This window comes from Equus asinus, chromosome 6 (assembly GCF_041296235.1).
Source record: "Equus asinus isolate D_3611 breed Donkey chromosome 6, EquAss-T2T_v2, whole genome shotgun sequence".
In the NCBI taxonomy this organism is placed as follows: domain Eukaryota; kingdom Metazoa; phylum Chordata; class Mammalia; order Perissodactyla; family Equidae; genus Equus; species Equus asinus.
In genome coordinates, this window is record NC_091795.1 from 69,852,179 (window position 1) to 69,864,704 (window position 12,526).

At 34.5% G+C, this 12,526-nt stretch overlaps 1 protein-coding gene across 6 annotated transcripts in view; it reads left to right on the plus strand.

Moving 5' to 3' along the window:
- The window catches only part of MAP4K3 (mitogen-activated protein kinase kinase kinase kinase 3), a 192,572-nt gene that overhangs the window by 134,896 nt on the left and 45,150 nt on the right, over positions 1-12,526 (plus strand). For 3 of the 6 annotated variants that reach the window (XR_001396757.3, XM_014832870.3, XM_070512206.1), the window contains 2 exons: positions 4,416-4,474; positions 5,742-5,804. Coding sequence is in view for 4 of the 6 variants with exons in the window: in XM_014832870.3 (XP_014688356.1) it covers positions 4,416-4,474; positions 5,742-5,804 (122 nt within the window). In the remaining 2 variants the exon portion in view is untranslated. The remainder of the gene's footprint in view (positions 1-4,415; positions 4,475-5,741; positions 5,805-12,526) is intronic. The other 3 variants (XR_011504080.1, XM_070512205.1, XM_014832871.3) reach the window with 1 other exon arrangement.

Consider the following 12,526-nt stretch of genomic DNA (forward strand, 5'->3'; position numbering starts at 1 on the left):
TCTTAACCCTTTTAAGGGTAAAGTTTAGTTAAGACAGACAGAATTTCATTTTCCTTATTCGTGGAGAATTTTTGGTGGTGGGAGGTGGCAGTTGTATTTAGGTTGTTATTGTTTGGGAGGAGGAGTAAAATTCCTGGAATAGGCAGAATAGAAGTAATCAAAGCAGTGCTTCTGAAACTTATAAGTGCATATAAGTCACCTGGAGAGCTTGTTAAAATGCCGTCTCTGATTCTGTAGATCTAAGGTGTGGCCTGAAGTTCTTTACTTCTAACAAGTTCCCAGGTTATGTAGATGCTGATCATCCAAGGACTACACTCTGAGTAGCAAGGAAAGGTAAAAGTCTGCAAACTAGCTTAGCATATCAGTAACCTGAGAGCCTTTAAAAATGGATTCTCAGGTCCCCCTTTTCCATAGATCCTGATTCAGTAGGTGTTGGGTTGACTCAGAAATCTACCCGGTAAAATACCTCTTCACATAGTTCTTATGGACAGCCAGGTTATTGGCCCACTGAGACAGACCGTTCATTCACACGGGATCCAGTAGTCAACTCATCACTGATAACTGTAATCTGCCAACAGGAATCTCTGGAATAATAGTGCCTTAACTTTTCTTTCCTTCTTGGAAGCATTAATTCTATATGACTTAGAATGCTAATTTAGTGCAATAGATAGGCTTATGATAACAGTTTTCTGTGAGTTAAAGATGTATCCTGAGAGACCTAAAATCCAAAATGACTTTAGTGAAATTAGGTAATGTGGTAACTTAACATAACTACTGTTAAGAAAACTGTTCCCAATTTTTGGCTAAATTAGTAATGATGATAATAATACATTTCATACTTTGATTAAGATAATGTGTCTTCATCTTAAAAGCTAAGTGAGGTAAGAAGGAGTAGGCACTATCACCATTTAATAGAAAACAAAAAACAAATACAGAGATGAATAGATTTGTCTTTGGGATGGGGTCATACACAAAGTTAACGGCATGCTTTGGATCTCGCAACTTCCAGCCCAGTGGTCTTTCACAAACTGCCCCATTTCAGAAACTACCTCAGCACACTTGTGTGGCCTTTACATTGGAAGAAGTCCTTTGTGAACCTTCCTTTGAAATTTTGGCTGGACCATATCCTGTATATTAACTTCTTGGGCAAAGTTTTGTGCTGGTGCTACCTGGAAATGCTCTTGAAAGGAAGAAGCTCTAGAAAGATGCATTGTACAAAAAGCCCAGGACTGGGATTTGGTACTTTCTTGGCCAACAATTAGTTGTGTAACCATATAAAATTACCTTCAAGGCTCTGTCTGAAGCCACATGATTTAAATTTGCTAATTTCCCCACAAAAGTATTTTTCTGAAAATGACAACCTTAAAACGTGAGCAGTTCCCATTATATTTTTTTAATATACAAAAAGTAATTACCAGGTGTCTTTATCATTTCTTTAATAATACAAAAGGTGATTAGAGGTGTCTTTGTAGTTGATTTAGCACTATTAAATCTAATTTAAGGTATTTTCTATCTTGTTATCCGATTCTATTAAAAAATTACTTTATTAGGCCCTTTATTGCAAAGTGCAGTTATTTCTGGATTGTTCTTTACTAATTTATATCAGTGATTCTAAACTCCTAACTGCATATGCATGTATATGCTATTTGAAACTAGATTTCTGTACCCAAATTTTTCTGAAATTCTGATATGCCGTCCTTTTGGTGGGAGCAGGTGATGAATGATGGACATTGTCCCTCCTCCCCTTTTTGCCAGTAAGAAGGATGTCATATCCCTCTAGTATGTGGAGGTAGCAACAGGATTAAAACCACCACTTTTAGTAATTTGTGAGTCTGATATTTGAAGCTTTTAAATCTTATGCAGTGTTCTGAAATCTGCTTTCTTAGGATGTTTTTTGACTTCATGTGAAATGTGATATATAGAGTACTCAGTAATGCTATTGACTATAAAGACAGGCTTTGGAAAAATAATTTATGTTAGTAGTTGTATATGTTGGTTCCTCTTGATAATGTTTTATGTTTACAATTACGTGGTGTCTCTCCATGCAACCAAAGTTTTCTCTTTATTAAACTAAATGGTGTTTAGGCAACATGTATGTAAAAGCTGACTCATTTGCAAAAGGGGTATTACTCTTTCCTTTTTAGGAAGTCCCCTCTGCCTTCAGTTAAATATGAGAAGCAAAGACTTGGTTTAAGAAGGAATAATTCTGGGGCTCTTCTTGTCTGCCATAGTCGGATCAGTTTTGACCCATAAAGGCTAATAAAGGGTCAGCAAGTGAATAATGTTGGAGCTGTTTCAAAGAAGCTAAGGAGGAGTTTTCATCTGGATATTAAAATATAAATTTATGTTGTGTGGCTTGATACGCATTCAGGGAGATGGTAGAGGAAACAGAAATCAAGATCAATAAACAATTACAGATAAGTAGGAGTTTTTGACGTTATTAAGAACATCATAAGCAGCACTGCCTCTTGGGATGATTGACCAATGATTACTTGAACAGTAGCAGAAAGATCCTATGGCAGAAGTTTGTCATAACTTTAGGGATTTTAAAGAGAACAGAAGAGTGATACCAGTGTGAGGTGTGAAGAGCAAATCTCCCTAGGGATTTTGCTATATGGCCTCACTTTCTGGAAATGCATTCCCAGGGAGTACAGAGTAGTACTCTGTCCAAGAGTACAGGGTGCTGAATACCTGCTACAATTAGGATTCTATCCTTGTTATGAAAGTTAGTCTAAGACAACATCCCTGCACCCTTGCGCTCAAGGATTGCACAGTCTGGTTGGGGAATCAGGCATATTCAAGGATTATATATTCTGGTCGGGGAATCAGGCATGTTGACAGGTGACAATAATACAAGGCAGATAGATACACAAAACTGTCCTCATGTAACTTTATTACAGATTTAATTTTGCTATTTGATGACAAGCATAGGTAAGAGCCATACAATAGGCCTCAATCAAGGTGAAGTGTATATTAGTTTTAATACCTTACTAAAAGTTATGTTGTAATCTTTGATGTGTGATCATATGTGAACAGATATGAGGAACCCATTATTGAAGAGTCTACTTATCCCTAAGGGCCAAAATTTATCTAGTCCATAACAGCTGTAAAGCGTATACACATTCACACACAACTGGACATCTTATAGGGCTGTGTTTCTCAACGTTTTTTACTTGCTATTGCTAAATATTCAGATTTCATGGTCTCTTTAATTGGTATGAACATTCACAATAAATCATACATACTCAGCTAAAATCAGAACGATTATAAAAGTGATTATACTTTGAAATCTCACTCATTTCCCTACCTTGATTGAGAATTACTTTTTGTCTGAAGCTTTTACTAGTCAAACTGTAATATATTTGTGACTCTCTGTTTTTTTTCTTTTTAATGTTTTATATTTGTGCCTCTGCTTTTATCTCAGTGGTCGTGAATGCTGTACCCAGGTTATAAAAGCAGATAATGATAATGAGAGATAGAAATTAAAGGTAAAGGAAGTGAAGCATATTCACTTCATTAGAGTAGGAAGGAAAAAGGTGAATGTAGCACAGTTCTGGCTAGTTTATACTTTAGCAATGGAAGTGCATTAATTATCTATTGTGATATAACAAATTACTCCAAAATTTAGCAGCCTAAAACAATAAACACGTACTATCTCACACATATTCTAAGGATCAGGAATCCAGGACAACTTATCTGGGTGATTCTAGCTCAGGGTCTGTTGTGTAGTTAGTCAGTGTGTCTGCTGGACCTGCAGTCATCTGAAGGCTTGATGAGGCTGGAGGATTTGCTTCCAGGGTTACTCACAAAACTGTTAGCCTGAGGCTTCAGTACCACATAGCCTCTCCTTAGGGCTGCTCACAACAGACTTCCTCCAGAGCAAGTGATCCAGTAGGGAGAGCCCAAGACAGAAGCCTTATCTTGGAATTGCTGTGCTGTCACTCTGCCATGTTCATTTAGTCTCAGACCAACGCTGGGGATATAGGAAGGGCCTACACAAGTTTATGAACACCAGGAGGCAGGAATATTAGAGGCCATCTTGCAGCTGGCTTCCAAAAGTACCCTTCCTCAATTGCTGTCTGTCTACCTAAGTCCTGGGTTAAGATTCTCTATTTTATGCTGGATCACAATGAAGTAGCAAGTTAGATCCTGACTGTAACATAATGCGTAACTTTGCCAATCATCTTCTTTTTTACTATCGAAAAGGCCTATGATTAAAAGATTTAAGCTTCAACAGTTTAGGCTTTCTTGGGCTTTTTCCACCTAACAGATTGTTTGTTTAAATCTTTGGATTGCGATCAGTGTATGATAGATTTGGTAAAATTAAATGTATTTTGCCATGGAGTAACTTTTAAAATTATTACATCGTTAAGAATATAGAAACAGACCATGGCTTCACTGTTTTTCTTTTTTAGTTGGACAAATAAAATTTGATCCACCCTTAAGGAAGGAGACAGAACCACATCATGAACTTGTAAGTAGTGTAGTCTTAGAATGTTAACACTGAAAATAAATGTTGTAATTAGTCTGTAATGTATTGGTACTGACTAAAAAAGCTAGTTATTAATATTTTCAAAAGCATTTGGAGAAATAAAAAGGTAAGTAATTTCAAAATTCAGAAATAAATCTGTGTTGCTGAGATTGAATATTTTCAAAATTATTTTAGAAGAAACTTACTAGTTTTACCATTCTGATTATATGTTTCTAATGCTGGCCCTTTAATTTTTTTCATTTTTGTTTTTCAGTTTTTGAGAAGCTTTTTGTGTATGCGTGTATTAGGATAAATGCCACAATTTTAAACTAGAATGTTGGACCAGTGAAACGTCTTCTCACTAAATTTATGGGCAGCCTTTTAAGAGTGTAAGCCAGTTTTCTGAACATCAGGCTAGAGTCAAATCTGTTTGGAGTACTGAAACTCAGGAGAGATTAGGCATACATAGTAGATCAAGTTTGTCATTCTTTTAAGGCTTGTTAGCTGTATAAATGTTCTTTTCATGATTCTTTTTTGTTAATGTTTTATATTCTCCTTTCCAGATATATGATAATATGATTAAATGCACTCTTAGAGGCAAAATGCTTTGAAAGTATTGAAGATGTTAATGTTCTATGGAAGAATAAAAAATGAGACTTAAAATTAATCTTAATGAAATTACCAGAGCTCCAGATTATATGCTTTATTTATTTTTTCTATTTAATAATAAGAAGACAGTAACTTAATAAGTACTAAGGACTGAAGTGGGAACTTCTTAAATTTAATGCTAATTTTAACCCACTTGACTAATAAAGGCATACAAAGAGAGTCTTTAGCCTTTAACTTAGGGAGTTATTCTACTTCAGTATACCAGCATGGAGGAAAGGAATCTTAAAGATAATTTCTTAAAATGATCATACCTTAACACTTATGCATGATATTTATGCAGAGGATGAAGAAGGTTAAGAAGAAAAAGTAGTCGTGATGTTTATAAATGCCAATTGCATTTTGTTAAGGCAGTTTATTTTCTTTCTTTTTTTAAGTTGGCATTGCATGTGTTTAAATTCTATACTAATTTAGTAACTGCTTTTTAGAGCAAAGTTGTTGAATGTTGCTTTTTTAGAAGCTCCTTAATATGATTTGACTTTGCATTTGCCTTAATAAAATTATGTTAGGCGGACTTACTTCACTTGTGAAAGTTTCCCTTTGTGAATTTGTGGCTTTTAGTCTAAGTGTAAATAACTTGGGTTTCTTGGTCTCTGCTAAACAGCCCGACAGTGATGGTTTTTTGGACAGTTCAGAAGAAATATACTACACTGCAAGATCTAATCTGGTATTTCTCATCTTCTGATTTTCTTTGTCAGCATTGTTTTAGTCTTAATTGGTTTTTTTTATCGAACATTTTGTCCAATTTTAATGAACCAGTTTAAGCATTGTTTTATAAGTTCCTACCTTTTAACAAGCTTCCATATATTAAGGAGAATAGCAATCTTTTTTCCATAACAAGTTAAATAAATATATCTACTCAAATATATTAGGATATCATAATAAAAAATAAAAGTGTTCCTTTTTTATGAAAAACATTTCATTTTCTCAGTCAAGTATGTGGGGTTTTTTTTACAAATTACATTTCCCTATAAAAATGTCCAGTTTTAATAAGGTGACTTGTTTCATGAACTGGAAACCATCCATATAGACATATCCATTCGTAAATATAAAACTTTATATATATTACATATATTATATATATATAATTTTAAAAAGTAATTTACCCCTAATTAACAGTGAAACTAGTCTCAGATGAAATTTTAACTTTATATCCAGTTTTCTCATGCCAAAATTTGGATTATAAAGCCTCCTTAAAGTTATAAATATTAAGGCTGTCTTACCATTAGGTAAGAAAAGATGGGAAATTAACCCCAGTAGATATTAAATGGTTCTTTCTATAGCTGGCCAGGGCCCCAGGTTGACTCCATATTTACTCTTAGATTCTACTTCTCTTCCTTTTCAGTGGAATTTTCCTTCTCTTTGCTTCCTCTCTGCCTTAATGATGTATCTCTCTATTCTGGGTTGGTTTAAGTGATTCTTTATATAAATTCTTGAATCTATGTCCTATAACATTTGTAGAACATAGAAGAGATTTTAGACATAATTTCTCTTTTAGGGAAATTGCTTTTTTTTTGATGGGCAAAAAATACTTGCACATATAATAAACTCTTGGCCATACCACAAAATATATAGTGAGTTGCCAAAATTTTGCCAGATGATGACTGTTGGTGAGGAGAGGCTAACATATAGTAGGTACTATGGAAATCAGAGGAGAGAAACTTTGAGGTTAATATGGCTTATCTGGCTTCTGGGAGGGACTAAGACTGATTTCAGTATTGTGTAGGAACCATTATAGATTCTTCACAAAGAGAATGGACAGATGCCTACTGTGTTTCATGGGAATTAATGTGGGAATAGTCATTGGCACAGACCACAATTTGGAGAGAGGGCAGATAAAGAGCTGAAATTATGAAATAGTCATGCTACTACTGGAATTACGGGATTAGCTCAGAAGAAGAAGATTGAAGTCATCCAAGAGGAAATGTTTGATGAAACCATGAACTTGCGTGTGTTCCCCAGTTAGGTTTGAAGAAAGAAAGTGCAGAAAACTGGTTACCACAATGGGTGATGCCTGTGTCTTGCAGTCCAAGGTAGAGCCAACATTGGAGGCAGGGAAAAAGCAGGTGAAAAGCTGGAAGAGTCAATAGATGCGCTGTCACAAAAGAAAGATGCATCAAATGGCCCAGAGAGGCCAGAAAGTTCAAAGATTGAGAATTAAGTGTCTGAGGGGGCAAGAGAGATGGACTGTCTGAAGAAAACGCTATCAGTGATTTCTGGACTGAAAATTTCTTCAGAATTAGACGTATGTAGGTTAGAATGACAGTTAATGAAATTTGTATTGGAAATAAAGGACCACAGAATCAAAAGTTTAAATTGACTCTGTTACTTGTTAATATTCTCTAGAAAACACAACAACAAAACCTGAAGCCTAATACATTAAGAGTTACAAATACTCTTTTCTGTACCGTATGTGGAACTTGCCTAGTAACGTGAATAAGTTATCATGACTCTGTTCCCTAGAACTTCTCCCCTCAATCCCAATAATCAGGAGTTTCTTGTGATGGGGGGAACAGTTGGTAAGGGGGTCTTGTGACAGAAGCTTTAGGGACAATCAACTTATGAATAGTTCTAGCAGAAGAGGGATGAATGAAATATTTGGCAGATCTTACCATTTATAAAATCAGCCTTAAAAAGCTCACTTCTAATGATAATAAAAGCAAACACTTATCTAGACATTTTTATGTATCAGGCATTACTCTAAACACTTTAAATGTATTAACTTATCATCTTTGTTTTACAAATGAGGGGACTTAAGGTGCAAAGAAGCTGAAATTGGTCTTACCACCCAGCAAAAGAATAGCACGGATCGAATTTGACCTAAGCAGCCTGGCTCAGGAATTCAAACCTAAACCACTATGCTGCATTGCCTCTACCCAAAATTGTCAATGTTTTTTTTCCACTAATACTGGGCTCACGCTTGTGCTCTTTCTTTTTTTAATCAACTATATGTTTCATAGTTATTTTTCTTATTATGGTAAAATATACGCAATGTAAAATTTACCACTGTAACCATTTTTAAGTGTACAGTCTAGGGCGTTAAGTACATTCATACTGTTGTGCAGCCATTACCACTATCCATCTCCAGAACGTTTTCATTTTCCTGAACGGCAACTTTTTGCCCATTAAAGAATAAGTCCCATTCCCCCTTTCCCTTAGCCTCTGTCAACCTCCATTCTATTTATTGTTTCTGAATTTTTCTGTACTCTAGGAACCTCATGTAAGTGGAATCATAACAATATTTATCATTTTGTGACTGGCTCACTTCATTTAGCATAAGGTCGTAACATCAAGATTCATCTGTGTTGTAGCATGTGTCACAATTTCCTTTTTAAGAATAAGTAATGTTCCATTTTTTATATATGCCACATTTTGTTTATCCATTCATCCATCAATGGACACTTGAGTTGCTTCCACCTTTTGACTGTTGTGAATAATACTGCCATGAACATGGATGTAGAAATATCTGTTGAGTCTCTGCTTTCAGTTCTTGTGGGCATATAACTAGAAGTGGAATTGCTGGATCATATAGTAATTCTATATTTAATCTTTTAGAGAACTAGCATACTCTTTTCCATAGCAGCTGCATCATTTACAGTTCCCACCAGCAATACACAAGAGTTCCAATTTCTCCACATCCTCATCAACATTTATTACTTTCTGGTTTGTGTGTGTTGTGTGTGTTTAATAACAGCCATCCAGATGTCGTGAAGTGTCCATAGTTATTTCAGTCCCTAATTTCATCAGTCCTAAAACCTTGGCGCTGAGAACAAGATTTTAGCTGTTACAAATACTTCTTCTTGGCCACTAGAAACCTGATGAACCCGAAATGTCTGTCATCTTAGTTGGTAGTTGGCACCAAGATGACAGCCGTAAATCTTTTGGGACCCAGAAGAAACATTTACTGCCTTAAAGAACTACCTACCTGCAAGTTGCATGTCATCAGTGATTTCTCGTTGTTTTAAGTGCTAAGTGTATTCATTTTATGATTTAGTAAATAAATGTAGAATATTACACCTCAATTTTTATTACTACAATAAATCGATTTTTTAATAAAACTAGATAATCATAATATAGTGAAATCAGAAGAACAGAGCTTGATTTTTAGGATTGTTAGTGAGTAAAAAGGTCTTTCAATTTTGAAAGATGCTTGAATTACAAGAAAACAAAAGCAAAAAGCTTAGCTGTAATGCAATAATTAAATAGTAAGAGTTTTGCCTCTAACCATAAAAATGGGTTTATCTGATCTACAAGACGCCTATCTTTAGATTAAAAGATTATATTACGCATCTGTTCAGCTGATGTTAATTTTTTTCTAATTTGCCTAGTTTTACTAGATATTTTGGCCCATACACCAGTGAAAAATATGTTGAAAGTTAATTATATGGAAAACACTATGTTAATTGCTATGGAAGAACATAAGTAGTAACATAATCATTGCTCTGAAGAAACTTATACCTGAAAAAGTGAGAATACAGTATTTAAATTATAATTGAAAACATGTCACAAAGATACATCCAATTGATCATTATCCGTAAACGTAAGTACTTGAAGATTACCCCTGAATTAGGTCAAAATTGAATAGAGTCTATAAAATTACATTTATTGTGAAAAAGAAACAGTAAACGCCAACTTTGTTTATTTTAAATCTGTTAAACTATTAACTGTTAATAAAGTTTATGTTATGTGGTCACTTTTCTTCCCTAATGTTTGTGAAGACACTTTCTAGGGAGAACTCATTTCACGATTGTGCAATGGTAGGACATTTTCTAGAATGTCAGACCTAACCTGCTGATACTCCTTTCCAAGCTTGCTGTACAAAAGTCGTTATTCAGTTTGAGTCCCCTTAAGTCTTCTGCTTTTAGTAGTCTGAATACTGCTTCATCAGTTAGTGTTCTGATCCCACTTGCTTTTCTGACTTTTTAAGAAATAAAAAAACCTTTTTTGAATTATCCAGGATTCAGTCCCTTTTTAAAATTTCTATAAATTATCTACCATTTAAAGGTATCGCCTAACAACTTTATAAGTGCCATAATTTTCTCAATTTTTAAAGAGGAAAAACTTCTTTTCTGTTTTTTCTTCATTAAAATATATTGCTGAAGTATTTTTTCTTTTGTGTTTTTGTAGCCAACTGTATCAATTCTATTGACTTCCTGCTGTATTCTCATCAGGTATAGACTTTGTAATCTCCCGAGGGGTTTAAGAAAAAAACTAATAAGATGTTCTTGATCTTCTACTTTCCTTTTCTACTGTTCTGTGTTACATCTTTTGTTCTTTCTCAGCTCTTTCTGGCACCGTGTTTCCTGGACACTCTATGCTTGGTTTACAAATACTCCCCCTTTTGCTAAGTCACTAAAGTTAGGACTTTCTGACCCAGAGAGATATTTTAATTGAGTTAGGGTGACCATCTTAAATTTTTGTTTGTGTGTTCAGGTTGAATCTATATGAGGCTGTTGCATGTTTTCAGTCCATGTTGTTACTTATTCGACTTTAAACACTCTCATTCATTAATAAGTTGATGCCTGACTTAGGCTACTAATTTTTTTTTAATCTGTCCTGCATGTTCAAATGTATTCTTATTTAGCTTATAAAGGATGGCCATGTGATACCATCATCTAGGGTTATTTTGAGTGCTTCTCCAAGCATAGTATTGGTAACATTTTTTTTTCCAAGTCCGTTTTGAAAAACATAACTGCTGACTTTGCCCAGGTTTCACTTTTCTTCCTTTTATTTCTTGTCATTTTTTTTGTCTGATTTACCGTCTGAATTCTTGCCATATAATAGGTGCTTGGCAAATAATAGTTGAGTTTAAAAAGATTTAGATACTTAGAAGGATTTAGTGTAAGTCTTTTACTTGATGACATGCCTGAGCACATTGTTTTTGTTCATGGTTGCTAAAGCATAGCTTGATTTACAGAAAAAGAATTAGTAAAGAATGAGCCCCTTTCAATTTTAGCTTTCTTGGTAGGGCTTGACACATGGCATGTTTAATCATCAAACTTCAGTCTATCTGCAGTTTCTCCCTGGCCTGAATGTTATTCTGTATGTGAACGTATGCTCAATTTTCTATGAAAATACTACATTAGGTATTTTAGACTCTTCTCTTACCTTCCTAAGTGCACTGCTGATCTCATTTGATTTTTTTTTAAATTATTATCTTCAACCTGGTAATTGTCAGGTATCAGATGAGCTGGCCAGTCTTACAACACATCTGTGTTTATGTAACAGAAGCAATGGCCACTCTGCGCAAATGTATGCTTTTGAAAGCTATCATTTGATTAAAAATTTAAGAGATTATATTGGCTAAAGAGGTTACTGGTCTGGTAGAGGGCCCATTTATCTCTAGCTGAAGAAAACAAACTGGAATTTAGAAGCGTGTTCATTGAGATTAGTACTTCTCTTTACTGAATACCAAAATTTAAATGTTCCCATGTAAAGTCATGACCCCTTAAATTGTGCAGCATAATAATTTTGTGGCAGTCTTATGATAACAGTGATTTCACCCTAAATTATCATTATCAATTAAAGAGAACAGGTGTCCTTTTTCATTAGAATTTCATGTGGTACCAGTATAACAGTCTACTAATCTTTTTTGTTTATCATGTATTCTTTTCTGTCACTCGTAAGAACATTTATTATTATGCAGGAAAGAACACAAATATTGAAGAAGACAAAATTTGACTATTGTCTACAAACCATGATTTTGATTTTGATTTTCATTAGATATTTTTTTGACAGGTCTTGGAGTCATTAAATGTTAAAGTGCTTTTCACTTAAGTGTAATGTATTGCTTAGGATCCTGATATTCCTAGGCTTAGTATTTTTGTGATCTAGAATTGTCTTTGTGTACCTTAATGAGGCTGAAGTGTTAGTTAGCTCTTTACAAGAAAATAAACAAATGGCATTTGAACAATCATGTATTTAGGGCCTAGTTAGTGTGTGCCAGGTACTGTGCCAGACCTTGGGCTTGTGGGGAAGAAAGATGGATTTAAGCAATTTCTCTTTGTTTGAGGAGCTCACAGCCTGAGTACCATTTTTATAGACTTGTAAATAAATTAATGAAAATGCAGTGTAAATGCTAGAGGAGGACTATGTTAAATGCTGTGGAGCCATGCATAAGGTTGCAACTATCTTCCTGGACAGTCTTGGAAGGCTGCTCCAAGGAGGTGACTTCTGCGTTGAGTTCTAATTAATAATTTGCATGCATTTGACAATATATTGTAAAATTAGAAAGCACTGTAAGTGCACTATAATGAAAATAAAATTAATTTAAAATGTTAAATATTCCCCCTTTATTGTTAAAATATGCTTGAAATAGAGTGGTTTTAAGGGGAGAAAAGGAAACTTTGTATTTTCCGTGGTTTTTGGAAAGCATATTTTTTTCTCAAG